The sequence below is a fragment of the Heliconius melpomene genome, chromosome 6 (assembly GCF_056956725.1).
Source record: "Heliconius melpomene rosina isolate 202511_hmr_F chromosome 6, ASM5695672v1, whole genome shotgun sequence".
Lineage (NCBI taxonomy): Eukaryota > Metazoa > Arthropoda > Insecta > Lepidoptera > Nymphalidae > Heliconius > Heliconius melpomene.
Window position 1 is genome coordinate 14,318,277 of NC_140394.1, and position 20,017 is coordinate 14,338,293.

Below are 20,017 nucleotides of genomic sequence, written 5' to 3' on the forward strand. Positions count from 1 at the left end.
AATAATTAGAAGTGACATATTTATTACAATAAAACTATTTATTTAGTAATTATTTGTTTTAACTTCCTGTCCCTGCGACACGTGGTCTCCCACACACTTTATCGATAGAATATTAAGGAATTTCTTCTCTTATAATGTCACCTGCAATTTTAAGGCCAACAAAAATATTTTAAAATATTTATTTTAAAGTAATAACTGTAACCTGCATTAATGTTTAGTTGGGAGACTTCTGTGCTACAAATGTCAACTGTCAAATATAGTACTGCAATGTGTCAATGTCACTGTCAATGTCTTCCGCTCCCGCTCTTTTCATTTTGTTATTAAGTTACTAATTTAAGCGGGAAGATATATTCTCAAAGGTTTATTGAACGGAGGATTATTACAACAATCTGTCGCTTACGTCTTGGGCATGCTTCTACTCCTGTACATCTAGCTAAGATCAGGGTCAGGGACCACTCTCTGTGTGAATGTGGCCTGGACGACGGCTCCCCTTCCCACATCCTTTTCTCTTGTCCTAAGTTAACTCGTCCCTTATATGATGTCCTCCCTCATAAAGTCCCTCGTCCTTTAAATGTTCAGTGTTTGTTAATGTTTGTGTTTAGTCCTTTATGTAAATTTTTTTGTAAATATATTAAACTTAACAAAATAAAACTTTAAATTAACCCCCATGTAAAATATTATTTATTACTAATCTAATGTGTTGTGTATATATTGTAAATTTGTGTTTGTTTTGTTTTAGGTGAAGGCTGTACTTACACAGGATCTCTTTTGTTTACATGTATTCTATAATTGTGTATATTTATCTTTTTTATTACCGGTCAATTTCCTTCGTGTGTTTTCCATACAACGTGACATTGGCGAAATGAATTGTGCTCAACTGGCACGCTCGAAACGCCATACTTCGAGAAATCAATCAATCAATCATATTTGGCCCTCATATACTTGAGGTTACACGTGTTGTAGTCGATGTGATTTGTTACTAGGTTGTTAATAGATAATTATTAGCAAGTTATAAAGTAATTTAAATGTTTTAATTAATAAATATTGTGAATTGGTTAAAAGAGCTGCTATAATTAACACTGAGTAAATACCTATATGTATTTTCGAATGTTGTTGGTGTTTTATATAAGTTTCTAGTTATATAAACTTCAGTTTATAGTTATTTTGATTTTTAATAAATAAGATTGTATTTGTAACATTAGTGTTGTGTAGTTTTCTTTTGATATTTCACTTCTGAAACCTAATTGTATGTAATCCAGGCCATATTTTGGGCTATTAATACAAAAAAAGAAAATATCCTGTTTATATAACATTAGATGCTAAGTTACAATGGGGTCCGCATATAGAAACTTTATCTGGTAGACTTAGTTCGGCAGCGTATGCTGTCCGCAAGATTCGTCAACTGACCGATGTTGACACCGCGCGTTTAGTATACTTCAGCTATTTTCATAGCATTATGTCTTACGGCCTATTACTTTGGGGCAGTGCCGCTGACATAGATACCATTTTTGTGCTCCAAAAACGGGCTGTCCGAGCAGTCTATAAAATGGGTCCACGGGAGTCACTAAGGAATAAATTCAAAGACTTTAACATCCTCACACTACACTCCCAATATATTTACGACAACTTAGTATATGTGCATAAAAATATTAATAAATTTAATAAAAACAGTGACCTCCATAAACATAATTTAAGAAATAAAAATAAGCTTGCTGTGCCCTTCTCTAGGCTCCATAAAGTGTCTCACTCATTCGTAGGTCAAAGTATACACTTCTATAACAAACTTCCAAACGACGTGGTTAATTTATCACTGAACAAATTTAAAAAAGTGGTAAAGCACAGGCTCTGCCAAAAAGCTTATTACTCTGTTAAAGATTATGTTCGCGATAAAGATGTTTGGAAATGAGTTGCTCTATTTCTAAGTTAAAATTGTTAATTGTAATTTGTAACAAATATTGGCAATTAAAAAGAGTGGCCATGAGTTTCTTTGCCTGTATCTTCTCATGAGCTCAACCATTTGAACGGGCTTTTTTCAAGTCAAAATTGCACATTTTTTTGTTGGTTATTTTTAATTTGCATTTTTTTTCTATTTTATGACATGTCCAAGTAAATGTTAAGCATTTTTATGGAATAAAGATATTTTGACTTGACTTTGACTTTGACTTAGTATCGATATTTTTGATAGAATCGAAACTATCGATAGTTCAACTAGTACAATACTATCGGACAAATGCAATACTATCGATAGTATCGTATCTCCCAGTCAGAAAGATATCGATAGTATCGATACTATTGAATTTCTTGAAAACGATAGTATCGATAGTACCGATACTATCGATTATTGTGAACTATCGATGGCATCTTTCTTTTCACCAAAATATGAAAAAACAAAAGAAATGTAACAAAAATATTTGTTGTTCTTTTCATTTCATCTTGTAGCTATGCTTAAGAATCATATTCGATACTATCGCGAATTAGCATACAATCGATAGTCCACAACAATCTATAGTATCGATACTATCGATCGCATAGGCTTTTTTAGATTAAAACTATCGATTGCAAAACAATCGATAGTTTGGCAATGCTAATTCGATGTAGTGTTTGTATCTATTAAATAGATATGTAGCATTGTCTCATGTTAACCTGTAGTGGGGGGGAGTGTTGTCGCGGACTCGCGGACGTGGTGCGGGTCGGACGTGCGCCTGCGCTGCTGCCGGCTGGTGTAGTGGTAAGCCAGTGATAGTGATCTCAGTGTTCTTTGAGTGTGTGTAGTGTCTGTGCGCCATACACTACACTCCCCAACACTCTCTACATACTTCCCTAACTTAATCTTATATTGAAATTTTATTTATTGCAGTATTTTCGTCTGTACGTTGTCTGGTAGTCACTCAGCAATGTAAAAGCTTTTATAATATAGTGTTAGCGTGCTCGTGTAAAAAGTGTGTAGATTTAGGTGAAAAAGAAAATTAAAGCAGTGGAATTATGTTAAACGGGAACAGTCGCTTGTAGGCGGAAGCCCTGATTGGAAGGATGAGGATGAGTCAGTGGCGTAGCTAGGGGGTGCGAGCGGGGCGGTCGCACCGGGCATCAACAGGAAAAGGGCATCAAAGTCGACGATTAGTGTGTTTTTTCTTTGTTTTTTGGACCTTATACCATTTTAAAGGGCATCAAGTCCTCTAAGCCGCACCGGGCATCAAAAGGAAAGGGGCATCAAAGTCGACGATCACTTTGTGTTTTTTTTTAGAAGTCAACGTCCATGATCACGTTTTTTTTTTAGAAGTCAACTTCGACGATTACGAGTACGTTTTTTTTTTTTAGAAGTCAACGTTGACGATCACTTTGTTTTTTTTAGAAGTCATCGTCGATGATTACTTTTTTTTTTTTTAGACAGAAAGGGGGCATCAAGTCCCCCGAGCCGCACCGGGCAGCAAATACCCTAGCTACGCCACTGGGATGAGTGATACGTCACTTATTGTAATTACGTGGAACCTCTGTCCGAGTACGTTGGAAACATACAGATGGTATGTATTTTTGTCGTGTTTTCTTAAAAACGCTAAACGCTTTTGATTTCTAACAATAGATAATATTTTTTGGTAATAATCTGTCTTCGCGTTTTTCTACAGTTATAACATTATTGATAAATTACATAATTTTAAAATAATTGATTGATATGTTCTGGTGCATACTGTAGTGTCGCTCTTTTCCTTGTTAACATAGTGAGGAAATTAAAATGATTCTCCCGAGTAGGATACTTTACAGTTTCAGACGATTAATTATATTAGTATTGGAGCAAATAGAATAAAATTGTAAGAAGAAAGAGAAACTTAAAATTAGCTCAGGAAATACGAAGTCTTTAAGTAGCTTTGCGAATGTAACGCGACGTATAACGGAAGTGACCTACTGGGAACAACTTCTTTACTTTATGTAACTTTTGTAGTAAGTCGGGTGATATCTGTGTAGGGATGTGGCTTATAATGATAATCTATACTAATATAATAAAGCGGAAGAGTTTGTTTGTTTGTTTGTTTGTTTGAACGCTAAGATCTCTGGATCTACTGGTCCGATTTACTTTGTTTTTATTTTGTATGAAAGCTGCATTCTTCAGAAGTGCTATAGGCTATATAACATTACATTACACATATATATTAATATATTTTAAAGTACTTTCTAATTTGACATGCAATTTATTTTGCCATGTTAATAACAACCGTCGCGTCGCTACGCAACCGTTTCCGCGACATTTTGATATTCATCCTTATGAAAATAAATATTACAGTCACTTTTAGCATTTTATCTAGATTGAAATTATAGTTTACTGTATAACATTCTAATAAATAATTAAGGAGATGTCACTGATTCGAAATGACCTAGCCTACGGGCGGCATAGTATGAGTATGACGGACGCGAAAATATTCTTATAGTTCAAGCAGGCGTAGCCGCGTCCGGGTCCACTAGTGTACATATATAACTAGTGGCCGCCTGTAACTCCGTTTTTGAACTATAAAATGTGTGAAATGTGGCTGTAAACGCGGCACGTTGTGGGTTTGATTCCTATTTGTGGAGATCAAAACTTTAATATTTTAATTTCCTCTCTGTGATAACAAGGCATAGCGCGGCTATAAATTCCGCCACTCAACACGCAATGCCTCCAGAAGGTCCCCAGGTTTCCTCTGCCTGCTCTTCTATGTGTATGTTCTACACTCGCCACGAAATCAAGGACACGCAGCTGGGGAAAGTTCTGTAAACGTAAATAGTACGAAGTGAATAATTGAATATTTAGCTGCAGATTAGCGAGTTCGAGTTGATAATAAAAATAGTATTTCAATTAAAAGTTGCTTTATTGCTTGCTATTACATATGTGAATATGATCGATGAATGCTACCGGACAGCGCGCGCTCCGCGGTGCTACAACGAGCGAAGTCGCAGACAACAGCTAGTAGCATCCTTGCGACACGCTCCCCGTCATGCTTCAATGCACTCACTGAGCACACATGACACGTCGTCGTGGCGCAGAGGCAGAGGAAATCTAGTATTACAACACATCGTTCCTCATGCACCATGCAATATCGTTTTAGTCGAAATCGAGACCCTGGTCATGGTACTTCTGTACTCTGTACCCGTCGTCATGGTAATGGAGTGTCTTAACACTGGGTTTTTTATGTCTATCTTGCTATATAGGGGATAAAGCTTGAAAATGAAAATAATATTTTTTTCTTCGATTTCCTTTATAAGCACCGTGCGTACCACTTAGAACTGATGCTATTTTATTATAGAATAGACAAAGCAAACTCGTGTACGGAGCACCTGTGTAATACCAGAGGAGCTTACTTGCAGGCCTTTAAGGTGGAAGTAGAAACGCTGCCTAGATTAACATTGTTACAGTCAGGTGTTGTGTCGTAGTGACACGAATGTATAATTATAATAGAAACTCTTATTATTTATTCTATATTTATGCATATTTGTTTGGTTGAACGCGTTAATCCCAGGAACTACTAATGAGTAGTATAGAGTATAGAACTCTTCGGTTATTGAAAGAGTGACAGACGGCGCACAGACGAGACTACTAGGCTGTAGGTTAAGTAGTAAGAGGAGCTCTCGGAATCCCTAAGGATACGCAGTACAGTCCACGCGAGCAAGGAAGCGGGCGACACACACACACACACACACACACTTCACATACTGAGGCGGCGAAACAATGGATGTGCGTTATTATTCGTGCGGCAGTATGTATACGGCCCTCGCGTGGAGCGCTCGTGGGCTCGTGGGCTCGGGGGCTCGGGGGCTCGGGGGCTCGGGGGCTCGGGGGCTTGTTTTAATTTGTTTTGAATGAAAGTATAAGTCTTAACGTTTTTTATATACTCGTATATGGATTTTGAAATCTAGTTGAATATCGGAGGTTCAAATCCACTTACAAACTTTATTTAATTGGTGTTCCCGGCTTTGTCCGCCTGGACTCTGCTATTTATGGCTTTATTTGGCACACAAGCCTTCCTCTTTATTAGTTTAGCTTATTTAAATTATTTGAGCGGACGTCGTTGGGAAGTAACTTAGTTTTATACTGAATAAGTAGATAATACTTATTTTATAAAATTATTTTTGATAGAAATCCGCCGCGATTTATTACAAGAACGTTAATTGTCTAATTAAAAAAATCTCGGGGAAGCCTTTAGGTTAATTGAAATTAGACTTGAATGAAAGACCATATCTTATTTTTTTTAGCATCACTCTGTATCCTGAATATAGTGTTAAGACACTGCTTTCTCAACGCTCCGCCCAATTTACGGAGTGTTGCTCGTGTGTTACTCGTGTGGGTACGGCTGTGTCACGAGGGTTTCATCTGCTTTTATACTAGTTTTGTAGTTTTACCCGCAAACGTTTAAAATATGCATATTCCGGGTTCAAGTCTGGCGCGCCGCCAGCTTTGTTGCTACCTTTACGATGCTATTTGGCGTATTCTATAGGTACCTACAGTGTATTACCAGTGTCTCCTTGTTTATGCGATGATTATGGGTTCGATTCCCATTCACGTGGGTAGCCAACTTTGGCTCGGCTTTGGCTTTGGCGGCGTAGAGTACTGCCACTCAACAGGCACTGTGTCGAATTAGGGTGCGTGGAGGACGGAATGTCATAACACTATGTTCCGTCCTATCCTGCTATATCCGGGATACAGCGTGATGTTAATAATAGAATAAGATTTTTTGAAAATATAAAAAGAAGTATTGATCATCAACGGTAGTTATAGGTATCTAACATACTGCAGCAGTAAAGCGATGTACGGCGTGATGGCGGGGCACAGGCAGTGTCATAGGAGCAAGGCGGAGAGAACAGACCAGGTGAGCGTGCAGAGCGGCTCAAACGTGTGCGTATAAACGCGACAGCTTGTGGATTCTATTCCGACTTCGCTCTGGTAACGAGGCAAAGAAGGTGGGGAACGGAACTATGAGCACGATACGGTGTGAACCTAAAAATATGTAAATACTATGACTAACTTTTGCTTGTGACTTTTCTTTTATTCTAAGTGTGGGAAGTGACTCAGACCGTAGCTGCAGAGGAGGAGGTATTACGAAACAATGAACGGGATGAGATTATGTCTACAGCTTTCTATAAATGGACTACCCACCTATACAACAGAGAAACTATTTTTTAATTCAAAGAAGTAGTTCCTGTGATTAGTGCGCTCAAGCAAATATACTCTTTTAAGGGTTATTATATTAATGGAGAATAGGAGTAATGAATATTAATTTAGTAATTCTATTACCTTTGATAAGTTTGATTTTATTTTGTTTCGTTTTTGTAGATTAAGCTAAACAAACGATAGGATATGTGAATAGCGCGCCATATGGCGGAAATCAACGCCGCGCTTCGTCTAACAAAGCGGTGAATTGACAATAATTAATCTCTAGCAAGTGGCGTTGTGCGCTGTGGTACTCCGTTGAGGGGCGTCAAATTTTAAATTAACATAATAAAAGATGAATATTTAACATTGTTTTAGTAAACTCTGGTTAAAACTTTTTTAGGACGGTCGTAAAGACGGGACAAATTAAATGCCACTGTTCCCCCCGGAGTCCGGATAACTGAGGTTGTACCTTCCCGCTGTATCCCGCTATATCCCGCTGCCCGCCGCCGCACACACCACATCGTCGGGCTTTGTCTTATTATCAGAGCAAGGAAATAAAAATAATTAATTTCCCCGAATGGGGGTCGAACCCGTAAAAATAACGATTACAGTCATACGCAGTGCTGCTGCGCCACTACGCCCTATGCAAATGTCTCGGAGAGAATAAGAACGTCTAGTGGGCACTGGGGCGGGCTGTCCCTGCCTTGCTCTGGTCACTTCATATAATGTATTGTTCGCGGTCAAGTGAAAGACCATTAAACACAGGAATAAGGCAGGAATCGATAAATCAATAGTATTGTTCTCTTACTTATTACGTTTCTTTTCAGCTTCATGCTGTATTTGTGGGACATCTAGAGCTAAGACACTCCGTTTAATAACACCCACTTTAATAACAATGTTATTCAATGCCGTGTTGGCGCAGTGCCGTGACGAGAGTGTGTTACACCCCGCCACACGGGTGTGTTATATAACCATTTACCTTCAACAGAATTTGGTTTAGACACCAGACCGAATCAACTTTTACAAATTATACTTCCCGTTCATCTATAACCTTGAAATTGGTACGGAAGCCCGATCCCGCCCGATCCCGCCCGATCCCGCCCGCTCGCAGGTCCGATTCGCACATGACCAGTTTTTTGTATAATATACAGGATGTTTTCGTCAGCACCGCTTTAAGTGAAATCACAGTTTTAAGTTTTTAACTACTCTACAAAAGCCTAATACATTTTTTTCCCAAAAATTAAAAAGTTATTTTTTAACAAAATAAATAATAAAAGTGATTGTAAAATAAAATCGTAAGTATTAAAAATAAAGTTCAAAGTTGTTTAACCTTTAGTAATAGGTGTTTGAGGAACTCAAAAAAATAAAACTAAAGTTTCTTTCCAAAAGTCTCTTATCCGGGCGGGGTTATGTTCCTATATCGCCACGACCCGACCCGTGGCGACGGTCGCCACGAGTCGGTCACATACTCGTACCTCGTACAACATTATTTCAATACAATAGCCACTCAACCGCGCCAACAACTCTCGCAGTGTGCTGAGTACGAATACAAACCAATATTTATATGCAGAAATATTATTTTATTTCATTAATGATGAGTTTAGATGTAGAGACTGCCGTAGCGCAGCGTCCCACAGGGCGCGGCGTTGAGCTCTGTTACTCAACACGCAATGTCTCGAATATTGGACGGAAAGCGGGGACCAGAGTGTCATAACGCCAGGTTACATTGCTGCTGCTGACATTCTCAAACCAACTTGAGCTGTTTTAAGAATGTAAGCAACAGCTACGACCCTCGGCCCCCGGCAACCCTGTTTTCATCCGGCGCCTCTTTGGGAGTAGCTCCTGGGGCATGATGTTCCCCCTTGAATGATATATTAATATAAATATTTCAATATAAGTTTTTTTTTCAGAGTGAAGAGAAAGAGAAGGAGAAAGTAGAAGTAAAAATTGGTCTCCGTGAGAAGTTCATACAGTATTTTAAGAGCAACTTTAATAAATCTACAGGTTAGTGTAAAACCTTTTCAAATTATACCCATAGTGTTTCAAATAAGTTAACATAATAACTTAAGTATTGTCATTTAAAATGAAAAAGTCAGTCCCACCACCTCACTAACTGTATATAGTGTTAAGACACTCCTTTCCCTACTGTTCTACACAAGATATTGAGTGGAGTGCGGTTGTACAATAGTTGTTTTACAAGAAGTAGTGACACAACACTTCGATTTTCAGTTTATAATTACTAAGAGTAATGTTAGTTGCCGTATTTAATCTTGTATGGTTTCTTTTCGCACTTGAACTAGGAGTGGATTATATTGGGATATTTTTAACATTATTAAATTTTATTTTAACATTTTAAGTAATTATAAGACTAGAAATATATGTACCTATATTAAAAACTAGCGGACGCGCGCAGCTTCGCTTGCGTATTTAAGGGTGAATTCTAATAACCCATGAAACATGTGTTCAATGAAATATTTTTAAGAGTCTAAATATCAAATTTTATAAAAATCGGTGGCGATTTAAGAATTTACCCATACAAACTTTCAACCCCTTATTTGCACCCTTAGGGGGTGAATTCTAGAAAACCATGAAATATGTGTTTAATTATATACGTTTAAGAGTCTAAATTTCAAATTGTATAAAAATTGGTGACGATTAAAAAAAAACCTATACAAACTTTCAACCCCTTATTTGCACCCTTAGGGGGAGAATTCTAGAAAACTATGAAACACGTGTTCAATTAAAAACTTTTAAAAATCTAAATTTCAAATTTTATAAAAATCGGTGCCGATTTAAATTTTTTTCCATACAAACTTTGAACTCCTTTTTCACCCCTTTAGGGTTAAAATTTTTCAAAATCCCTTCTTAGTGGATGTCCAGATTACGAAAGTAAACATCTGTGCAAATGTCACGTTTCTACGCACAGCGGATACGGCTGTGCGTGCGTCTTACCTCAGTCAGTGAGGACAAGTCCTTTTATATATATATATAGATAGATAACGTATAAAGTTTGTAACGTAGTGGGTCTTAAGCCCTTTGGAAGACGCCTGAGTGGGGCTCGAACCCGCGACCGTCGAGTTTACACTCAAACATTGTGCCAACATATGTTAGCTTGTCGGTTTTGTACAACGCTACCTACGATACTAACTTGTAACTAAAACGGGATTCAACTGAGACTTACTTCCTGCGTTAAATCACATAAAACTGCCAACAGATGTCGCTATTTGTAAATACTGCAAGCACGTCAGATTAAAGCTTTTTTTACAATACAACCCTTTATTTTGAAGCCTTAATTTTTGTAAGTAAAAATATTGGCGTAGGAATCAAAATTTTGTGCTCTTTGGCACAGCTCATGCGTCCACTCCGGTAGAGATGGTCTTTCGCCCAACTTCGTCCAATTTTCGAGACATTGTATATGGTTATATCCCGGCGTGGTAAGCCGGCGACGGAACTACCAACTCCTCTCCCCTCATTATTCCAACTAAAATTAAGCCTGAAAAATAAAAAAGACCAGTTTGAAACTAAAATCAAGACTCGCCCCATAAAATGTCTCTGGGTAAGCTAATGGCAGCGTGAGCCAGATAGCAAAGTTTGTTAGTCATTTCTTCTCAGGCCATAACTAGTGAAATGCTTTAAAGAGTTCTATGTGTCGTACGGCATGGTGGGTGGGTAAGCCCGCAACAGCCCCACCATCACTGCAAATGTGTTACATGACATTTTAAATAAATAAAAACGTGAGCCGTACCCGTACGCGTTCCCTCCTGGCTCGCGCGCTTCTTTCACTGCATCAGCTGACGAGTCCTTGCCATTAATTCATGGGGACAAAGTCGCAGGCAAAGCTAGTATATCATTGGTACAATGAAAAAACTATTCGGAACATATGTCACATTAGCTGCAAATGAGTACTTTATTACCCGGGCCCGAACGCGCCTTCCTAGTACAGTAGTCCCCTCTCACTCTAACAAAACACAAGAGTTTTATAAGTATAGATTTTTTAAAATTATATATTTTAATAGCTTTTTTTAGCTTCATCTTGTATCCCGCACATAGGGTCGATCCCGCAGGGTGGGCACTTTCCGCAGAATTCTTAAGGCAGTGCGTGTTGAGCAATTACAACTGTCGTGTCCTTTATGTACCAGCTCTTATCAACACATTAGCTTGAGGTCTGACAACTTCGTTGTTAATAGCCTTCTCTCTGTTTTTCTTACTTCCTTTGGTTACTTTTGCAGAAGAAAAATATTGTATATAAATTATAACTGACGTATAAGAATTTCGACGTAGCTTGAGAAGGAGAACGAAACCAAATCGAGTTAGTAACAGAATCTTCGATTTTATAAAGACTTTTATTAAAATGTATAGAAAACGATTAGGCACAGTAAAATGATAAGATACTCCGCACTCAACTTTCCGCCGAATTTTGGAGGCACTACGTGTTGAGTGGCAGAAATGAACTCCACGCCTTGCCATGCTATCAGAGCGATAAAAAGAAAACAATTAATTCCCCCGAGCGGGAACTGAACCGACAACCGTCGCGTTTACAGTCGCACGCTGCACCGCCGACGGCTTCTACTCTATAACATAAAAGTGAGAAAAACTCGGTTAAGATGACACTCGTCTCCTTGTTACTGTCTGTCTGCTACTTGTTATAGACGAGATGGTGGGGGGGTTTAACGAAATTGTTACAAAATAAGTATTTTATTGAATTAGCAGATATTTTACTACTCTACTTGTCTTCTAAAAATGTTGTTAGAAAACGAACGATGTTTTAAGTGGCGAAACTCAACGCCGACTATCCGGAATGGAAGTATTAAATATTTCATTGTTTCGAGTGGAAATCCAACCCTCAACCGTCACGTTTACGGTCGCCCGTGTCCCTGCGCTAAGACGACGGTGTTTAACTTTCTAAGCAAAGCCGTAGTAAAAATTAAGTGATTTGATCCAGGGCGCGTCAAGTGGCGTTAAATTTTAATTTCTTAAAGAAAAACCGTCGTCGCCTCGTTACGGGTCGTTCGTGTAATGACTGCGATCACTCTAAAGTTCTTGAGGTAAAGCAAAGGAAAGGTTATGAATTAAATATTTTGTATAGAAATAGTACTATATTTTTCTTTTCTGTAGATTTCTAATTTAAATAACAAATGCCCTTATAGCGCAGTGGTATGGCGTGTGGCTGTAGACAAGACGGTTGTGAATTTTGTATAGGGCCGGATTTAAGAGGGGGCAGGCGGGGCAGTTTAACGAAGCCCCACAAAAATGGCCCCCCTTTTTCTAATTTTATCTGATAATATGCACAACCCTTTGTTTTGATTTTTTCAGTCAGTCCGAATCGGTTTCGGTCGATATTATTCCATTCAAAAATGAGAAACTAAAACAAAATATAATAATCTGCTTCACGCTGTAGCAGCAGGGCAGGCAGAGACAACCTAGTGTTAAGACACTCGGTTTACCATTTTCCTTTCAATTTTTTGAGGCATTGCATGTTAAGTGGCAGAACTTAACGCCGGGCCTTTGCTTTGGTGCCAGGTGCCAGGGTCTGAGTTGCCTTCGTTTTTAACTGCTCACCCGTTTTACAATAGGTACCTACTGCATTATTTTGTACTAATGTTGTCGAACAAAATCCTTTAAATTAAATTTTTTTTCTTTAAATTAAAATTTGTGTCATTCTGACAGCCCGGTGACGTCAAAGATAGATAGATAGATTATAGCGTTCAGCCAAACAAACTATTCCAGTTTATAATATGAGGTATAGATGACTATCTATCCACCAGCAGACCGCAGCACGTCGTTTCTATAGAAGCCTCTAACAACTTTGACTTTGATCTCAAGTTCGAATCAGACCTAAGTTGGCCAAAAGTTATTGTTAACATTAGTCGACGGAACTCAAAGGCGCGTTAGTGCCTCGTTAAATATTGCACTTCCTCGAGTGGGAATCGAAGTCCTCCTCTCAAGTCTGCGCCGCTCATGTTGTAAGCGCCGCTAAGACCGGTACTGCAGTCAGTTGCTGCGCCACTTGAGGCCGTCGTAGCGGGGACAAGGTGTGATTGTGGGTGCGATCTCCACAAACGGAATTAATTATTATTTAGAAATATTTTATTTTTTTCGCTCGTGCACCAAATATGCCTTCTCCCTTTGTTTGGCCGGCGTTGAGTTCCGCCGCTCAACATGCCTGTCGGAGTGTCTTAACACTAACTATTCTCTGCCTTTCTTGATATATGCGGGATATAGCAAATAGGTAAAGAAAATAAACCAATTACATGAATTAAAGAACAGGTTCTCGCTGTATTCCGCATATAGCAGGGTAGACAAAGGGAATTTGGTACCGATTGAAAATCACCGTTTCCCACCCATTGTCCAAATTATCGCAAATTTTTGAGGCAATGCGTGTGGAAAGGCGGAACTCAACGCCGTGCATCATCTACTACAACTGGAACCGGAACTGGAGTACACAGTGTTTTCTCCACGCAGTGCAGTAGGTAGGTGTGTATAAAAAGAAAACAAAATAAGTACCGCATTCATTCAATTAAGCTCCCTGCACTGCGTTTATACTAACAGCTTTTATATGAAACTTTGCGTACAAATGTTTATAATTTATTTTAATACTAGCGACCCTCTTGCGGCTTCGCCCGCTTTAACTACTAGATTATTCATATAATGAATGTTTGCAAAGCACTTAAGATAATGTGAAAATTAATTAAACCCTAATGCAACCCGCATTTTCGTAGTTTCAATAAGGATTTTCCAATTGTTTTACACAGCAAGGATTTTTTAGTAGGTACCGTCATTTTAAATCTGTGCTACTAATCTTTTCAAGTACTTATTAAAATATATTTAAATGACTATTTTTAGATAGTTAAATGACTATTTTTAAACGGAAGAAATTATAAACAAAAACCTACCTACTAATAACTACTACAAAAAATATGAAACCAAATATATCGCGCTGAAATAATACATTTAACTCGAATTATCCAATACGTGCAAACGCATCTAAATCTTCGTTGCTATAGAGGCAGGTGGGTTTTTTTTCGAGCTTGTGGTTAATGCTGAAGAGGGTATTCTGTCCCTGATGAAAAGCAAGCACTACGTGGCTGCCTGTGAGGAAAATTAAATAGAATGCAGCGGCTGGGAATCGAACCCGGGCCGCCCGCGTGGCAGGCGGGCGCGGCGGACGCGCTTGTATAAGCAAAACGTCGCGGGACGCATGGCGAGTGGCGAGCCGTTTCGCAGCAAGGATTATTTTATATTGTAACAACTTCTAAAGTACTTATTAAAATGAAAAACAGTAAAAGACAGTTTTGATCTACATTAAATGGCCAACGTAACTAATATACTTATTAACATGCTGAGAGTAAGGGATAAGTAAAACAGGACTCGATACAGCTGATGTGTCAACGGCGGGATGTGTCAACAATTAAATGCGTTTTTCTCTAGAAGTATTCGCAATTTCGAAATAGTGTAAAAAGCAAATTTTATCTTCGTTTAACGTAGAAAATTAATAAAGTATTATAAAGGACTAGTGGACCCGGACGCGGCTACGCCTGCTTGAACTATAACAATATTTTCGCGTCGGTCATACTGTGCCGCCCGTAGGCTAGGTCATTTCGAATCAGTGACATCTCCTTAATTATTTATTAGTATGTTATACAGTAAACTATAATTTCAATCTAGATAAAATGCTAAAAGTAAATGCTAAAAATAATATTTATTTTCATAAGGATTAATATCAAAAAGTCGCGGTAACGGTTGCGTAGCGACGCGACGGTTGTTATTAACATGGCAGAATAAATTGCATGTCAAATTAGAAAGTATTTTAATTTATTAGTACATATGTGTAATGTAATATTATATAGCCTATAGCACTTCTGAAGAATGCAGATTTCATACAAAACAAAAACAATGTAAATCGAACCAGTAGATCCAGAGATCTTAGCGTTCAAACAAACAAACAAACAAACAAACAAACTCTTCCGCTTTATTATATTAGTACAGAAGTATAGATAGATAAGGATTAATATCATTATGGAAAAATATCCCTCACATAAAAAAATATATTAAAATTAGTAGGACTTTATACACATTTATCGTATTTATGTTAATTTACATAAGAATGTACAAATAATAAACTATATATAAACCTTCTATGAAAAATACTCGACTTAATGGTGAAAACCGCATCAAAATCCGTTGGGTGGTTTAGAAGAAGAAGAGTTAGAAACAACAGACAGACACGAAAAGCGACTTTGTTTTATAAGATATAGGATAGGATAGGATACTTAAATTCTTTACTGTTGGGTTAGCAGTTGCATTATTATTTTAAGGAGGTTCAATTTTTATGCGAAATTATGTGACTTTTTAAAGATATATATTACAGTCGAAGTGGTAGGAATAACTGAAAAAGGCTTTTTATAGCTTCACGCTGTATTCTGAATAGCAGGACAAGCAGAGGGAACCTGGTGTTGAGTGGCAGTAATGGAACACCACGCTCTGTCTTCGAGGGAGTCAAGATCATAATTCATTCCCCCGAGTGGGAATCAAACCGTCACGGTGGCCTGGAATTAATTATTTTCATTTTCTCGTTCCATTAGTAGTATCCCGAAAATTATGCTCCCGCTGCGTGGAGAACAGAGTGTCTTAACAGTAGATTCCCTCTGCCTTCCCGGTATATGCGGGATACGGCGTGAACCTAACAGAATTAAATTTTAATTAACGTATAACCTTACATAGAATAGAAGTGGTATTTGAAAGCGCGTGTATTTCAGTGAATACTTTCGTATATGAAAAGGCGAGACTTTTGAATAGCATCGTAACTTTGTTAAAAAACCTGATTTGCTTTTCTTTATACTTTTTTAACACAGCTCACGCTGTATCCCACATGGCGTTGTGGACTCCTTGGAAGTGGGGACCGGCGTGGGTCAGGTTCCCCTGCATACATGCAGCGTGCGGGATACTGCGTGGAGGTTACCTTTATTTTCGTAATAACATCTCTATAATTATATTCGTTCGTTAAATATACAAACATACAAAAAATATATTTTTATTAACACCATGTATAAGTATCGCAATAATTAAAACCCGCTCATTACGTGCAATGTTTTGAATATGAATCTCTTTAGAAAAAATATATAAATACATATTTGAGGAGGAAGTTATTAAAATAATGAATACCGTGTTCCTAGGAGAAGGGGAGTAAGTACATACCTCTCTATATGTTTTGTAATTACTGACAGGAAGTGTCTCAGCACCAGGTTCATTCTGCTTACCCTAACTAAATGACAAATCAAACTTAACACCTGCACTTTAATTGATTCATATTCTTATTGTTACAGTAGATAAGTAATTTGAAAGAAATGTTTCCTCGGGACCAGTTAGAGCGGTCTAAGGGTCTGAGGTGATATAAAAAGGCATATTACACTTTATTTGGAATGAATAAGGAATATTTTTATAAGAAAATGATTAAACATTTACATAGCAATTCAAATTGGGAGGATATTCCTACATGAATGTTGTTTCTAGAGTAGGCAAGATCAAATATCATTTGTTTAGTTATTGAGGCACCGGCTCCATCATCAGACCACAAGTGCAGTATACGAGTCGTTCTAGTGGAGTACGTATAGTGTATCGAGCACAGCGCACACATAATAAACAGTTTGTATCGTATCAAGGAGACAAAACATTTTATAGACAGTGGCAATTTAGTAGGCAGAGGGAACTTGGGGACCCAGTGTAAAGACACTCCGTTGCAATTAAACCACTTTCGTTCTCCACTTGCCGTCGACTTTTAAGGCATTGCGTGTTGAGTGGCGGTACTCAACGCCGCGCATTTCGAGTTAATAAAAAAAAGTCTGCAAACGCTACGTTTGTAGGTTCGATTCCCTATACTTCGGGGTAATTAATTCTTTTCATTATACAGCTCTAACACGAGAAAGTGCAGCGACAATATGCAATGTATGCAATTCTCGAAATCTCTGCCAACCCTGCTCCATGCGTTATACAGCGTTATTTATGACACGCGTGCTTTACTCCAGATGTTGGTATTTTTCTCAAATGAACTCTTCGAAGCTGAATAATTGAAAAACGCTGCGGCGTGTCCTACGAGGCAAAAGGGACATAGTCCAGGTGGCGAATGGAAATTTGTAATTTGTTATAGTATATTTTTAAGTAATATAAAATATTCGACGGAGAGTTTTTTTTTTAATTAAAAAATATATGAATATGTCAAAAACATAAATTTTTACTCATTCACCTACAGTGACGGTGCGAACACCTGAAACGATTTTCTTCATGGTGTCTGTTAGGTTCATTAAACAACACTTGCACCATCGAGACAAACCCAACGAAGCGATGTATCATTTGTTTAACAGTTAGAAGAGACCCAGGAACAGACATATATAAATACAAACAAACTTGCTAGCTACAAACATAATCCTTCGCTTGAGTTTCGCCGCAGTCAATATGTTACAATTGACTCTTTGCCTGGTTTATAGCTTCACCATGAATCCCACATATAGCAGGATAGGCAGAGCACTCATGGTGTTAGACACTACTATCTATCCAATGTTTGAGATATTGCGTGTTAAGGGGCGGTACCTTTCGTGTTACCTTCAATTGGAAGTTAAAACGCCAGCTTTGTGTCTATACTTGGATGCGGCACCACGCCGCTTCGTATAAGTGACACTTATAGAATATTTGCTGAAATTCTACATTCGTTAGCTCAAAAATCAGGAAGTTGTACATTCGTTAGCTATATATTTTTTTATGTTTGTCGGCTGATTTCTCCGTCATTTGTGGAGCGTTTTTAAAAATTATTTTGTTACTTTAAGCGGCGTAATTTCCCGTTGGTCCCGTTGATTCCATTACCGTCTCTCAGACTATGAAATGACGAAGGTTGTACTAAAGTAGGGGAACTTTATTTAGTCAATTACATTTGTAAGGGAATTCGTTTTATATGTATAGGTACAAATATCGTACGTATCGTGTGTTTTATGTACAGTTTAGTATCGACAGGAACTTGTATCTTCTAACTTGTATGAGACGTGCGACGTGAGACGAGCGCGGCGGGCGGGGGCGCGGGGGCGCGGGGGAGAGATGGAACTATCGTTACTATTTCAATACAAAACAAATAAAAGAGCATTGTTCTTTCTTAAGTAAATCTAATACTCCGAATGAACAGAGTTTCCTGTTGCTGTCTCCGGCGAAGATATGGCGACTATTAGTGGAGGGAGTAGGGGTGACGATGTACCCCGCGTGTACCAGGGCGGCAGAGGGCGGCCGCGCTTTGTTTTATTACAAGAGCGAGGAAGTGGAAACCTGGGCACCCTGAACTGAACCCTTACCAAATATCCGTGTTTGTTTATCCCATAAAGACTGACGGTGTCTCGCCACTCAACACGCAAAGCGGGGATGTGGGATACAGCGAGAAGCCAACACAACACAACCCTAGCGCGCGTCTTGTAGATCACCGTAATGAGACAGCAGCAGTGCAGCGAGGCCGAGCGTCACTCTTTTATACCTGTTTATCATTTATTTACGAATATTTACACGATATTTATTGACGATCGAGTAAGAAGAAACTTTTATTTTATTTTATTTAAAAAGAAAATTGGTTAACGTCAGAAATATAAATATAATCCATACCTATATTATAAATTCGAAAGTAACTCTGTCTGTCTGTCTGTCTGTCTGTCTGTCTTTTACGCAATCAGGGCCAAACCGCTAATTTAATTGTGATAAAATACTCATATAGAGATACTTGAGGGTCCCGGGATGAACATAGGATACTTTTTTTTTCTCATATTTGTAATATTTTCGTTATATACCAATATATTAAAATAATTAATTTGACAAGGAATTTATTCCGCCATGTTAATAACAATAGTCGCTACGCGTTGCTAAGCAACGGCTTGCGAAGTTTGCTGTTTTAAGAAAACGTCACCCACAGTGAGTTTGCTTAATGCATACATGGTGCGCGCCGATATAGATTTATACAAATCTCTTTATACAAATCATTAACAAAAATTAGATGATTTCTATAATTTGATATTCATCCTTATGAAAATAAATATAATAGTTACTTTTATTGCATTTCATCTAGATGGAAATTATAATTTACTGTATAACATTCTAATAAATAATTAAGATGTGACTGATTCCAAATGACCTAGCCTTCGGGCGGCATAATATGAGTATGACCGACGCGAACGGGCGGATGACTTTGATGATTTTGTAAATTTTTATAGATTTTCGAATTACTATTATTTTTTATGTAATTTTGTGCTGCTTATAATTAATTTATCTCAGTTCGGTTATCTATACCGATGTTATACACTTAAAATATCGTAATTATAATCATTTGAGATTTTATTTAATATGTTCGCAAAAATTAATAATTATTTAATATAGAAAAATGTTTAGTACGCGCGCACAGCAAACTTTAGGTTTTTTTTTCTAATATTAAGAATTTCCTTTAGTTACTTTTACTTCTTTTGTTTGTTCAGATATTTTTTCTAATAATAAATCTCCACTTATTATTATTTTTTAACTTATTTTAATTATTTAGGTTTATATTTTCGCGGGCGTAGCCGCGTCCGGGCCCACTAGTATAAATATAAAAATACGTATGTAAACGTAGCTAAAAATGGTCCACACGGGAATCGAATACCAATACTTAGTCACTCGGAGTGATGTAGCAGATACATTACTGACAAATGACGGAATGAACGGGAACAGTCACAGTTATATATTACAGAGCTTATGAAGACTGCGGACCACGGAGAACACGGAGAACACGGAGAACACGCAGAACACGCAGAACACGGAGAACACGGAGCTCGTGTGGATTACAGCAGTGTGACTTCAAGTAATATTCTATTTCATGTATTAGAGAAATGTAATAGGTTGTAGGTT

At 37.9% G+C, this 20,017-nt stretch overlaps 1 protein-coding gene across 6 annotated transcripts in view; it reads left to right on the plus strand.

Annotated features, from left to right (window-relative positions):
• Positions 1-2,598: 2,598 nt before the first annotated feature.
• Positions 2,599-20,017, plus strand: part of LOC146538733 (Kv channel-interacting protein 4-like) — a 52,131-nt gene continuing 34,712 nt past the window's right edge. For 2 of the 6 annotated variants that reach the window (XM_085187346.1, XM_085187345.1), the window contains exons 1-4: positions 2,599-2,728; positions 3,388-3,521; positions 6,737-6,833; positions 9,028-9,121. In XM_085187346.1, coding sequence (XP_085043472.1) covers positions 2,636-2,728; positions 3,388-3,521; positions 6,737-6,833; positions 9,028-9,121 — 418 coding nt within the window. In that variant the 5' untranslated portion in view covers positions 2,599-2,635. Of the gene's footprint in view, positions 2,729-2,857; positions 3,300-3,381; positions 3,522-6,736; positions 6,834-9,027; positions 9,122-20,017 lie in introns of those variants that run through there. The other 4 variants (XM_085187348.1, XM_085187347.1, XM_085187358.1 and 1 more) reach the window with 4 other exon arrangements.